At 40.1% G+C, this 14,860-nt stretch overlaps 1 protein-coding gene across 1 annotated transcript; it reads left to right on the top strand.

Moving 5' to 3' along the window:
* The first annotated feature begins 1,635 nt into the window (after nt 1-1,635).
* Nucleotides 1,636-7,635, top strand: gprin3b (GPRIN family member 3b). Its single transcript, XM_078793530.1, has 2 exons — nt 1,636-1,800; nt 5,034-7,635. Exon 2 carries the CDS (start codon nt 5,072-5,074, stop codon nt 6,632-6,634), a length of 1,563 nt encoding a protein of 520 aa, XP_078649656.1. The 5' UTR covers nt 1,636-1,800; nt 5,034-5,071; the 3' UTR covers nt 6,635-7,635.
* The last annotated feature ends 7,225 nt before the right edge of the window (nt 7,636-14,860 follow it).

Raw genomic sequence — 14,860 nt, 5'->3', positions numbered from 1 at the left:
CACAACACCAGTATACTCACCTGACTGCCCCCCAATGCACCTCTAACTGCGGGGGCCTCCGGACGTAAATACACTGTGGTGTAATTAGGGTTCCTGTCAGTCCCCTGATTGAAACTTCTTGCTTGACCAGTGAAGAATGATCGCCTCATGCTGTGTACAGGTATGTACTAATATGTACTGGTGCTTTATTGTGGCTCACAGCAGTTATTTACTGCAATATTTCATACTATTCAGAATACAATATAATATAATCAAATATTGTGTGTATAATAAATGCTGCATATATAGATTGGGGTTGTTTAGTTGCTGAACTGCAGAGAGTACCAGGCATCTATCGGGGTAAGGTATTAAATAATGTTGAATTTTAACATTAAATTATTATTATGGTAATGGTTTAATTTAATTTGAACATGCATCAGATTACAATTGAGTGCATCCCATAATCAGTTCACATTTCCATATGTCCAAAAGGAGTAGGAAGAAGCAAAGCTTATTAAATCTTACCCCTCCATCTGGTACTTTTACAATCAGTAACTGTTACATTTGTTCACTTCCTGCTTTCCTAATATAGTTTTTAAAATTTTATTATTATTTTATTATTTTTTTATTTTTGTCAGGTACCGAAGTACGAGGTGGTATGACCATACAATGAATAAATAAATTATTAATAAAAGTAATTAATAAATTACAAATTAAACATTTAATTTTAGCATATTTTTCAAATGTTTATTCCTAAAATTACTTGTTTTTAAAAATAATAATTAATAATAAAATGTAATCTATTGGGAGTAATCTACCCCTCCATCTGGTACTTTTACAATCAGTAACTGTTACATTTGTTCACTTCCTGCTTTCCTTATATAGTTTCATTTTTTTTATTTATTTTTTAATTTTACTTTTGTCACATACAGAAGTATGAGGTGATATAACCATACAATGACGTGATCGGTACTGTAGTAACTGTCAATATAGTGATATGTATAGCATATTATTATTATTATTGTTATTATTATTATTACAGGGCATTCAAGTATATACAAACTCGGGTGTTTCTTTGCTAAACTGCAGAAAATATTAGTTGTATTGGAGGTTAAGCGGAAAAAGGCTTTTATTTGTACATGCATTTTTATGGTTATATTAAATTATATTCCATATATTGGTCTAATATTTAAATACATAATATACATTGCCATATGATTTGTATTACATATTTTAATGACTATTACGTACAAAGATTCATAATATTCTGTAGCACATAATGTTTTCTACATAATTAATGTACAATGTTACAATATGAAACAATTGTATTGTTATTAGTTCTAATATTGGTAATATTGATGTTGCATTATCGCAGTGAATGAAGCATCGAGCACTCATCCATTCATCATGTGCTTTTTACTCCATAGTGCACGGTGAACACCGTGCGTGGTGGACCAGCCCACTAAGGGATGCCACGCACCGTCATCACTGTGTGGGAATATTTTCCTTCTTTTTTTTATTTTATTTGCGAAAGCCTGCATCTTTCGTTTGAAGCCTTTTATCGGTGACTCACTGCAGCTTGGATTGTGTGCGTTGCGTCTCCTCCCCCTCCTCCTCCTCCCTCCCTCCTCTCTCCTCCTCCTAAAAAAAAAAAAGGGAGAAAATCTTGCAGGAGGGCGTGTCCGCATGTCATAGAGACTGCTTTTCCATATTCATGTCAGGGCTTGAGCCTCATCTCACGGACTACGGATGCGCAAACTGCAGCGCTCCTTAACAGGACCTGTAAAGCGGTGCTGATCCCCCCCGCCCCTGCAAGCTAAGGTAAGCCCCCCCTTTTTTTGTTGTTTCCACTACACAGCATAGTGCTTTTTTACTAGGTTGCGTGCACCCGCAAGGTCAAACGTAAGCAGCAATACACATCATTGGCCTGTGAAGATGTTAAGGGTGGGACATGCAGTGCAAAAATACAATAATTCACATTAAATGCATTGCTTTTATGAATATTGTCATTTTTATTATGTACCTGCATGCTATAAAATCATCAGGTTTCAATTAAAACCCAAGCCGTACATGCAATGACAAGGAGGATGTGTTTCCCATCAATATTTGCACTACGGTGACAGATCGGCACATGAATAGTATAGCAGGGAGACACAGATGCTACACTTGTCTATTCAGTAAGGCGCCCGCATGTTATGCATGGAAGTGATGCTGAAATTCTATATGAAAATGTCAGTTTGTGGAGAATGGTGTGTCAATGAAATGCTTAATTAGTAATGGAGTCATCCATCATTCTGATCTGTCTTATCTCGAGTGCAACTGCATCAACCCTGAGTCATTACTAATACTCTCGCCCTCTAATCCAAAAAAGAAAAAGCTCAAAATATCATAAACACGTCCAATATCAACAACCCTAATTTGCATACTGTTGCATTATTATCTAATGTTCATTCATTCATTCATTTTCTACCGCTTTTTTCTCACGAGGGTCGCGGGGGGATGCTGGAGCCTATCCCAGCTATCTATGGGCGAGAGGCGGGGTACACCCTGGACTGGTGGCCAGCCAATCACAGGGCACATATAGACAAACAACCATTCACACTCACATTCATACCTATGGACAATTTGGAGTCGCTAATTAACCTAGCATGTTTTTGGAATGTGGGAGGAAACCAGAGTACCCGGAGAAAATACCCGGAGAACATGCAAACTCCACACAGAGATGGCTGAGAGTGGAATTGAACCCTGGTCTCCTAGCTGTGAGGTCTGCGCGCTAACCACTAGACCACAGTGCCGCCCTTATCTAATGTTAATGATAGTTTTTTTTTAAAACACATCCGTTCTAATACATCTCTTATAATGATGTGTTATAATTCACAGTACATTTCTTCAATTTGCATGCTGTTATCCAACCTTGTTTTCTATTTACATCCATTTCACCCCACTTAGGTCCTCCATGTTTATTCATCATCTTTCAATTAAAGTGTCAGATGTCCGACCGTAGTGTATTGGCAGCAGGATGTACATAATCTAGTCTTCATGCTGGAATTCAGACAGTTCAAAAGTGTCGCTTCAATGCTAACAAGCTATGTTTGTTCGTGTCTGTGTTTTCAAGAAGAGCTCATTCATTCATTCATTTGTTTTCTACCGCTTGTTCTAAAGAGGGTTGCAAGGGGTGCTGGAGCCTATCCCAGCTGTCTTCGGGCGAGAAGCGGGGTAGACCCTGGACTGGTGAACAAGTGTCCAATCACAGGGCACATATAGACAAACAACCATTCACACTCACATTCATACCTATGGACAATTTGGAGTCGCTAATTAACCTAGCATGTTTTTGGAATGTGGGAGGAAACCGGAGTACCCGGAGAAAACCCATGCATGTAAACTCCACACAAAGATGGCAGAGGGTGGAATTGAACTCTGGTCTCCTAGCTGTGAGGCCTTCACACCAACCACTCGATGCCGTGCAGCCTTCAAGAAGCGCTATTGTAGATATTATATATCATATACTGTACAACAATGTAATGGTAATGTTTTTATTTCATTTGAACATGCATCAGATTACAATTTTATTTTATTTTATTTTATTTTATTTTATTTTATTTTATTTTATTTTATTTTATTTTATTTTATTTTATTTTATTTTATTTTATTTTATTTTATTTTTGTCACATACCAAAGTAGGAGGTGATACGACCATCCAATGACATAATGTGTACCATAGTAAGTGTCAATATAGTGATATATATAGCACATCATGACTGGTTCAAGACTCTTCATCCTTGTATTTAGCAAACATCAACTGCTTGTATTGTTTCTTGAATTGGCTCATCGTTGTGCATTGTTTGAGGTCCTTACTCAATCCATTCCATAGTTTGGTTCCACATACTGAAATGCTATGGCTTTTTAACGTAGTCCTAGCATATAAGTGTTTCAAATGTACTTCTTCCCTGAGATCATATTTCTCCGCTCTTGTAGAGAAGTATTGGATGACATTTTTAGGTAATTGGTTATTTTTAGCCTTATGCATTATTTTAGCTGTTTGAAGATGAACTATATCAGCAAGTTGAAGTATTTGTTATTTTAGAAATAAGGAGTTAGTATGTTCTCTGTAGGCGGCATTATGAATTATCCTTACTGACCTTTTTTGCAGTACATTTAGTGAGTGAAGATTGTTTTTATAGTTATTACCCCATATTTCCACACAAAAAGTAGGATAAGGTAGAACCAGAGAGCAATAAAAAGTGTGGAGTGATTTTAGACTTGCCTTCCAAGATGACGTAATGTCATTTTTGGTCAAGTACTAAAATAAATTACCTGCAAAAAATGCGACTTATACTCCAGTGCGACTTATGTATGTTTTTTTCTACCTAATTATGCATTATTGCATTGAGCGACTTATACTACGGAGCGACTTATAGTCCAGAAAATACTGTAATATTCTACTATTTTAGTCTTACAAACTGATTGTTATTTTAGAAATAAGGAGTTAGCATGTTCTCTGAATTATCCTTACTGACCTTTTTTTGCAGTACATTTAGTGGAGATTGAATTTATAGTTATTAGCCCATATTTCCACACAATAAGTAACCATAGAGCAATAAAGAGTGTGGAGTGATTTCTAATTGAGAACAAATTTTGCTTTTATTTTGCTATTATTTTTTTTTAAACAAGTAATTTTAGGAATAAAACATTTGAAAAATATGCTAAAATTAAATGTTTGATTTGGAATTTATTAATTAAAAAATACAAAATGTGTATAAATAAAATAAAGAAAAATATTAACATATATAAGCACTATAGATGTGTAGTGTAATAACGAATAAGTGTTTTATTTTGCTTGCTGAATCACACTGAAATCTGTTTCTGGAGATCATATTTCTCTTCTCTTGTAGAGAAGTATTGGATGAAGTATTGGATGATTGGACAATGTAACATGAAAAGTGGGAAAGTACACAAACGTAATTGGGTAGCTTAATAATAATAAATACATCTACTTTATTTGTTATGACTTCAGAAGATTGACAGTCATTGTGTTTTTTTCCCTTCTGTAGGAGAGTACATATTTGGATTACAGTACCAAGACTCCAGGATGGGATCCAACCCAAAACGGACAGTGACAGTCCAGATGGTACCTCAGGTGCCTGTGGTGGACCCTCTCACTAATAAGGAGTCCAACGCCAACTGGGTAAAGGAACCCGACTTGAAACTCTCCCAGGTTTGTCAGAAACCCGGACGCATGACACCGGAACACAATCAGGATCTGATCCCCAAAACGGGAACCGAAGCCGCGCCAGTCCAACCGCCAGATGGGACCCTTAAGGTGACTGCGGCTGAAGCGGGAGACCAGCTAAGGGATGCTAATGCTAATATTAGCAGTCTATTTAGTCTTGCTGATGAAAAAGTTGCGTCTAAGAGCCCTGTTTCTCCTTTAACTAACATCGGGAAGACGTTCCCTGAGGACAAGGCGGCGGTCGCAACCTCGCCGCGGATTATCTCGACAAATCACGGCGAGTCAAGGCACCTCACACTTGAAGGTGCCTCCGAGTGTATTCATGCGTCCGAGAGTCCAAAGGAGACCAATCACAAGCGAAGGCGTTCCGTTTCTCAAGAGTTCCCCCAACTGAACTCGAATTCGCCTTCAACTCAGGAGGCGCCCGTAGAAAAACATCAGCTGGCGCCCGCGCAGATGGACCCCTCGAAGAATGTTGACATGACTGTCGCGCAACTCCAGGTGGAACCTCTCAGGAAGCTCTACAAGGAGGCCTCGACTATGACCTCCTCGTTGTCATCAACGCCAGTCAAGCAGGGCAAAGACGTAGAAGTCCAGGCGGTCGCTAGCACCATTAGCAAGTCTGTTTCCACCAGCCCGAGCCTGCTCCCCTTCAGACCCAACTCCGGCGCTCATGACGAGGTGCAGAGCCTCGCCGTCATCTACAAAACCGACGGTAGTTTAGGATTCCATCAGATGGGGCTCCCGCAGATGAATACACTTCTACCTTCTGCAGATCCGAGATCAGAGCGCCTGACCGTTGAGGCGGAGATGTGCCCCGCTAGGAACGACGTAAATCTTGGCGCAAAACCGAAAGAAACCACCTCATCTCAACTCCAACCTGTTTATCAAATCAACATCGAGCACGGCAACCGGAAGGAGACAAAAACTGTTGCGTCAGGACCGTCTGACGTTCCAGCCCAGACTGACCAGACCCAAAGGTCTACACCAGCTAATACGTCATCCAAGTCCACAGTAACAAAAACTATAAGTCCTCAAGAAAACCCGAAAGGTAAAGACATGGCAAAGGAGTCTGAAGTGGAGAAAAGTGACGAAGAAGACGATGATCAGAAGCAGAAGGGAAAAAGCGTCCACGACGTCGTTTGGGACGAGCAGGGAATGACATGGGAAGTCTACGGAGCATCCGTGGATCCGGAGTCACTCGGTTTTGCCATCCAGAGTCACTTACAGTGCAAAATCAAGGAGCAGGAAAGGAAACTGATCGCTCAAACCTCCTTTCGCAAGTCCATCACCGGCCTGGATTCGCCACGCGGCGGCAAGAAGACCAAACGGCGGCAACACAACCTGTTCAGGTCTATGCTGCAGAACGTGCGGCGTCCCAACTGCTGCATGCGCCCCCCTCCTTCCTCCGTTCATGATTAGAGGTTGAGCCAATGTCAGACTCCTCGTCTTCTTCCCACCCGCCCTTTTTCTCCGTCCCACACTTAGAGGTCAAAGTATTTGTCCTCCGCTGGGTCACCGCAGCAATGCCACGTTGAATCCGTACACAGAACGGCGTTCCTGTGAGTATCTTGGAATGTTTGTAGACTAGAATTGTGACATTTGTGATCAAAGGAGATCCATGGTATCAAATGAACAACTTTTATAGAAATGGGTATTTAAAAAAAAGAGTTTTTAAATAACAAATGCAATAATAATAATAATAATAATAGAGAGAAGCATGTATATTAGTCGCAACGTACAAAAGGAACTTTGCATTAAAAAGATAGCGGTTACAAGCGGGTTATGATTACGTGTGAAAATACGTGAAAGCAACGTCACATTGGATGTTTTAATGCGTTCGGGGGGGGGGTAGTGTATTTATTGTATTTATAAGAGCCCCGCCCCTTTGTTTCTAGTTAGTACAGTCAAGCAAAAAACAAAAAAAAAAGACTGTATGAATACACGTACTGTTACTCTTTGGTTTTCTATTAAAAGATGAAAAAAAACACCAGTTGCGTTTTACACGGTTTTTATTTGTATTATGTATGTATTTATTTATATAAGCTATGCTGGTATTTTTCAGTCAAATACACCACATGGTGGCGCTGTTACTTAACCCCAATGCTTGACCATCTTAAGTCCATTCATTCATTGACTGATGGCCAGCCAATCACAGGGCACATATAGACAAACAACCATTCACACTCACATTCATACCTATGGACAATTTGGAGTCGCTAATTAACCTAGCATGTTTTTGGAATGTGGGAGGAAACCGGAGTACCCGGAGAAAACCCACGCATGCACGGGGAGAACATGCAAACTCCACACAGAGATGGCTGAGGGTGGAATTGAATCCTGGTCTCCTAGTTGTGAGGCCTGCGTGCTAACCACTCGTGCAGCTCTAAAATAAAATTCATTCATTTTCTACCGCTTATCCTCACGAGGATCGCGGGGGGTGCTGGAGCCTATCCCAGCTGTCTTCGGGTGAGAGGCGGGGTACACCCTGGACTGGTGGCCAGCCAATCACAGGGCACATATAGACAAACAACCATTCACACTCACATTCATACCTATGGAGTCGTCAATTAACCTAGCATGTTTTTGGAATGTGGGAGGAAACCGGAGTACCCGGAGAACATGCAAACTCCACACAGATGGCCGAGGTTGGAATTGAACTTGGGTCTCCTAGCTGTGAGGTCTATGCGCTAACCACTTGACCGCCATGCAGCCCCTTTTAAGTCCAATTAGCTTGATATTTCTCACACAGCCCAATGTTATCTACAAGATATTTAGCACCAGCAAATTTGATACACATATTTCAGGGACCGTCAAGAAAGTGTGGGGTTAAATTTGAGCAAAAAACATGGCCGCCATCAATTTTTTTTTGCAAGGGCTGAGTCATTGACCATTTGTCTAATCATTATAAAACTTTGAAGCTATCTTTATTGCAAATATCACCTGCACGAGTGCTGCCGACACTGGGGAGCTGCGGTTAAATTTTTTTGCAAGGGCTGAGTCATTGACCATTTGTCTAATCATTATAAAACTTTGAAGCTATCTTTATTGCAAATATCACCTGCACGAGTGCTGCCGACAGTGGGGAGCTGCGGTTAATTTTTTTTTTTGCAAGGGCTGAGTCATTGACCATTTGTCTAATCATTATAAAACTTTGAAGCTATCTTTATTGCAAATTTCACCTGCACGAGTGCTGCCGACACTGGGGAGCTGCAGTTACATTTTTTTTGCAAGGGCTGAGTCATTGACCATTTGTCTAATCATTAGAAAACTTTGAAGCAATCTTTATTGCAAATATCACCTGCACGAGTGCTGCCGACACTGGGGAGCTGCGGTTAATTTTTTTTGCAAGGGCTGAGTCATTGACCATTTGTCTAATCATTATAAAGGTTTGAAGCTATCTTTATTGCAAATATCACCTGCACGAGTGCTGCCGACACTTGGGAGCTGCGGTTATTTTTTTTGCAAGGGCTGAGTCATTGACAATTTGTCTAATCATTATAAAACTTTGAAGCTATCTTTATTGCAAATATCACCTGCACGAGTGCTGCCGACACTGGGGAGCTGCGGTTTATTGATGAAAATATGAATTCCAACATGTTCTGTGACATTTTTAACAGGACCTAATCCCCTGACTTTTGTGTTATGTTTGTGTGTTGTGTTATTTCCAGCCTTGGCTGGTGTTAACGCTGATATCAAGAGGCAGGCGTTATCGTTTTTAACAAGCGTGTCTCTTCATGTGAACATCATCATCATCGCGTGATCGTATGGACATGTCACATCTAGTCACTCATGCATCCTCTCCCACCTGCGATGATTTGTCGCAATGGAGGAAAAAGGGGGGCTGTTTTTGAAAGTGAAAGTGCCCCCCATGACCTCTTCACACGTTCCCATTACCCTTCCTCGTCATCCAAGCTAGGTCAGCGTCTCCCCCCTTATATATTATGTTTTGTCATTTCATAATAATAGGTCTTTAACCCCAGCTTTAATTAGCTGTGTTTTAAATTTTTAATAACCTGCTTCGTGTGTCGACATGACTGCTTGGAGATTAGATGTGACCAAAGGTGGCGTTTAGCCCAGCGGGTGATTTATTACGATGGCCAAAAAAATAATAATAAAAAGGAGTGTAAAGACACAAGGACAAAAATACCCCCCATAGTCGCACTTACTAAAGGACAGAATTCCAATTCGTACTTGGAATATTCATATTGGAACCTTGGTTAGAGTTATTCGTTTGCTCGGATGGGTCCGACTCTAATAGAAACGGACCTTAACTGAATACATTTTTTCTATCAGAAATAATGTATATCCAATTACCGTATTTTCTGGACTATAAGTCACATTATTTTATTATTTTATTATTTTATTATTTTATTATTTTATTATTTTATTATTTTATTATTTTATTATTTTATTATTTTATTATTTTATTATTTTATTATTTTATTATTTTATTTTTATATTTTATAAACTATAAACTTCTACCAATAAAAGAATAGAGAACAGGCTGAATAGGTGTAAGATATGCTAACACAATGGTTATTCAGCTAAACAAAAAATAAACATGAACAGAAAAGATGTCCTGTGTTTATGTAGAATAACAATTTTTTTCATTTATAAGTCGCTCTGGAGTATAAGTCGCAGGAACAGCCAACCTATGAAAAAAAAGTGCGACTTATAGTCCAGAAAATACGGTAATCTGTTTCAGAAAGCCAAAAATGTTAAAACACAACATGTGTTTATAGTTTAAAAATTATATTTCAATATTCAAAAAAATCTGAAATGCATACAAATACATATAAATGATGAATGAAAGGGATAAATAATAAAATTTAATTAAAAAATAATAAAATAAATAAATTTCGAACATCGCTCCCTGACTACTGCAGTTTTAAAAAAATAATTAACAAAATGTCTGCTGTTTTGTGGTTGACTTTGGACTATTATTCATCCCAAAATATTAACGGTATGGTATTCTGGTCACTAGGTGTCAGTAGTGTTACATTGTTAAAATAAAAAAAAGTTTTCCTCCCTTTCTGTGTGGAAGTGGTAAGTGTTTGGCCTCTTTGTCCTTGCGTTTGAAGTTTAAGTTTAAGCTTAGAATCATGCTATGCTATGCTATGCTATTTAAGGCAGTGGCCGTCTCTTGTGTCCCTGCAGTGATCATGTTGAGCAATGTGTTATAATAATAGGAGTGTAACAGTGACTGTAGGGGTGTTATTTCATGTCTACAGGGCTCTAATAATGGTAAAAAAAAACATACTTGGAAAGTCCTAAACAGTTTTCTGTACTCTAACTAGAAAAAATATGACATTAATTACCAGTAATATTGAATCCTATTTCACGGAAATTCACTTATCACAGTCAGGTTGAGATGATAAACGAGGGACAGGCTATACATTCAATGATAGTTAACATTCATTAATTCATTTATTTTCTACTGCTTATCCTCACGAGGGTCGCGGGGGGTGCTGGAGCCTATCCCAGCTGTCTTCAGGCGAGAGGCGGGGTACACCCTGGACTGGTGGCCAGCCAATCACAGGGCACATATAGACAAACAACCATTCACACTCACATTCATACCTATGGACAATTTGGAGTCGCCAATTAACCTAGCATGTTTAGCAACCCACATGCAAACTCCACACAGAGATGGCTGAGGGTGGAATTGAACCCTGGTCTCCTAGCTGTGAGGTCTGCACGCTAACCACACGACCACCGTGCAGCCAATTAGATGACAACAAATTCATAATGTATGAGTGTGTGTGTTACGTGGTGCGGGATATAACATGTTCCGTCACATACAGTCCTGTGATTGACAGGTGATTAGTCCCGCCTCGGTTTCCCAGTGAAAACCAAATAAAAGCCTGTGGGGTGTTTCTACACGACAAGAGGGAAACCCTTAGGCTGAGTTAGCATCTAAAATTAAACACTGATGGACCTGCCAGAAGAAGTCGGAACCCCTCGTTAAAAAAAGCAGAGAGCTTCTTCTCACTCACACGGAGAAGACGAATATTAGTGTGAGCAAACAATCAAGAATGTATTACAGCCATCTTAACCCCCCCCCCTTCAACTTCCGTGCCCCCATTTTCCTCTTTCAGCTTCTATTTCTTCTCGTCTGTGCTCAGATTGTAATGAAGCTGGCTAAGCTCGTAACGGGCAAGTGATTAAAAACCTCAGCCGGCTTCTAATCCGCCCCCCCCCCCTCTCGTGAAGCGGCACGCAAGCACGCATTCTTCTTCTTATTTATCCCTGGATCGCTTGGAAGTCGCGCTCGTCTTTGTGATGGCCGATCCACTCCCGACGGAATACGTGGCCTACATTTGTTTGTGGTGCCGCATAAGACTGGAGTGCTGCTTTATCAAACAGCCTTCTTACAGTCAATCCCTTTTACGGCTCGGTTAGGGGCCGGGTACTGTTTTGTAACCCCATTGAACTCAATGTTCACACAAAAAATACCGAAAAACTCAAAAGGAACGCCATCATGGTGCGTTTAGGGATGTGATATTTTCACAACATCTTTAGTGAGGGGATGATAAAATCCAGTTTTACACAGAAATGCTGCAAAATAGCACAGTCAGGTGCATTTTACACAGAACTCAACAAAGGACAAAGACATTGTCGCAACTGTGTATGCCGGCACACGGCATCCTGCAATCAGATAATTCGATGAGGTCATGTGACGTATGAAATCACACAATGACAGTTGCTTTCAATACAACAGGAGAGGAAAATCAATGTCTGTCTTGGCATTGCGACATTCCCGATTACACGTAGGTACAACTCCAACATGACCTCCAAACACGGAATATTGGCGAAGCAACTTAGGGACCTCAGTATAAAAGCGCTAATGTCTGTTGTTGTTTGGTTACAGAATGATGAATAATTTTCTACCGCTCAAAAGTTTTGGATCACTTGGAAAATTTTTTGAAACCAGTCGGAGATATGGGAATTCTTGGGAATCCTGCTATGAAATCCAGCATCCTGACGTTCACTGTTGATACTGACCTGTGAAGCGTCTTTGTCTTAAACTACACACTCTCAGATATTTGTCTTCTTGCACAGTTGTGCATCGTTTTTATGTCCTTGTTAGACCCAGTTTGTGTTGCTCTCTGAAGGGAGTGGTTAACAGCATGGTAAGAGATTTTAGTTTTCATTCATTCATTTTCTACCGCTTATCCTCACGAGGGTTGCGGCAGGGTGCTGGAGCCTATCCCAGCTTCTCTACGGGTGAGAGGCGGCAGACCTCACAGCTAGGAGACCCAAGTTCAATCCCACCCTCGGCCATCTCTGTGTAGAGTTTTCATGTTCTCCCCGTGCATGCGTGGGTTTTCTCTGGGTACTCCGGTTTCCTCCCACATTCCAAAAACATGCTAGGTTAATTGGCGACTCCAAATTGTCCATAGGTATGAATGTGAGTGTGAATGGTTGTTTGTCTATATGTGCCCTGTGATTGGCTGGCCACCAGTAGAAAACAAATGAATGAATGAATTACTAAAAATTATTGTGAAATGCATGAAAATGTGTTTTTTCAAAAAAAAAATTAGTGTAGGTCCAATGTACAGAAGATGTTCCAAGACAGCTGTTTTTTTCATATAAGCAGGAAAACAGTAAGCATATGTACAGTACAACCAAAACAACAATGGCCGACTGTAGCATTCTTGTACTGTTCATCAAGGAAAATGTACATTCTCCCATTAAAAAGTGAGGTTTATTGACTACTCTAAATTGCTTAGGTTATTGATATTTTTTCCAGCATTTACTGTATGTTAGATTTGTCGAATTGGTACGAAAAATGTATTGCCATGGAGCAGCAATGTGGCATCGCCACCTACTGGCCTGGCAGGCACATGACATCATTTTTACTTCCTTATATCGTCTTCAGAGGTAAAACGTTTCCACTTTTATTAAATTGCTGTCAAGTAAACGTCCCCTGAATCGGTTAAATCTTCCCGATTTCACCCAAACGCACCAACAAACACACTTTGAGGTCACCTTCTGCACCTTCATTAGGAGACTACTTTATTACGGCTCACATGTGCCCATAAATCACATCTCTCCCTGTTGGCGGAACGAGAAAAGAAAGAAAACAAAGTGTGATAAAGGTGTAACACAGCCAATGGAAGCACACAGCCCATCTATCAACGTTCCCCGACAACCTCGCAAACAATCGCTAGCCATTAGTGCGGCCAAACAAAGAAAAAAAAACTCACATTGCGTAAGGATTGTTTTTCTTATTTTTTTTTCGTCTTCGTGTCCCCGCAGAGCGCTAAGCTGCTTTTGTTACATCATCCAACTCTGTTGCTGAGAGAAAATGAAAGGAAAGTACTTATCTGGGAAGAACATCTAGTGGCGTTCCACGGAGTGGAGGGATTAGACACTTTCAACGTGGATTTCATATCAAAGTGAGGCTTTTAGATGGAGAGTCGAGCCTAAGCAACAACAACTTTGTCTTAAAGCAACAATATGTAGAAGTTTGATCTTAAAAAGAAAGTAGGAGAATATCACATCTGTTGTTGCCATGGTGACCTCCCATCACCTGGATCATTACATTATAATGTTTGACTTCCAAAAAAACATTATATATGTCAATATATACGTATATGTATGTAGATATAATATATGAGGTCACCACACCACTCATGGTGGGGGCCAAAGGGGTCAAGTGCCGACCCCAGCGGTCCGATCCTCTTGGGATGTGGAATACCACCTCCGATGGGGAAGAAGCCCGAGCTGGTGCATTCCGGCTAGATATAGTCGGCTTCACCTCAAGAGAGGCTGGACTTTATTCCATTATGGCGTCGCCAGCAGTGAGAGGCGACGGCCGAGGGTGGCAATGTGGGTAGTTTCACATCACCTGACGGTGGCGAGGGACTGATCCTGGTCCTGATGTTGTTGAGTCATATTTTCAAAATTTCAAAATTTCATTTCTATCAATTTCTGATCAATTATATAATAGTCATTATTATATTATTTTATTTATATAATTATTATATTATTACTATCATTATTATTCTTTTTCTGATTATTACTAGGCTGCACGGTGGCCCAGTGGTTAGCACGCAGACCTCACAGCTGGGAGACCCGAGTTCAATGTGGAGTTTGCATGTTCTCCCCGTGCATGAGTGGGTTTTCTCCGGGTACTCCGGTTTCCTCCCACATTCCAAAAACATGCTAGGTTAATTAGCGACTCCAAATTGTCCATAGGTATGAATGTGAGTGTGAATGGTTGTTTGTCTATATGTGCCCCGTGATTGGCTGGCCACCAGTCCTCCAGGGTGTACCCCGCCTCTCGCATGAAGACAGCTGGGATAGGCTCCAGCACGCCCCGTGCGACCTTCATGAGGATAAGTGATAGAAAATGAATGAATGATTATTACTACTATTAGTAGGCTAGTATTAGCCTGTTTATTGGCTTGCTTATTAGCCTGCTTTTGCCCTATTATATGAAATTTGTCAGATATTTTTTTTGTAAAAAAAACAACAAAATCAATCAAAAATTTTAAAAAATCAATTAAAAAAAATCTAATTATTTAGAGGGGGTTTAAGAACATTTTAGGATGTCTGAAGCCCCCCTAAAATAGGCGTAATGACGTCACTGGTTTGCAATGAAGTACATACTAATTTTTTTCTCATTCTTATTTCTTC

The sequence above is a fragment of the Doryrhamphus excisus genome, linkage group LG9 (assembly GCF_037039965.1).
Source record: "Doryrhamphus excisus strain RoL-2023G ecotype Guam linkage group LG9, RoL_Dexc_Guam_v1.1, whole genome shotgun sequence".
Taxonomy (NCBI): domain Eukaryota; kingdom Metazoa; phylum Chordata; class Actinopteri; order Syngnathiformes; family Syngnathidae; genus Doryrhamphus; species Doryrhamphus excisus.
Note: the sequence above shows the minus strand (reverse complement) of the source record. Positions and strands in the feature narration are given on the sequence as shown.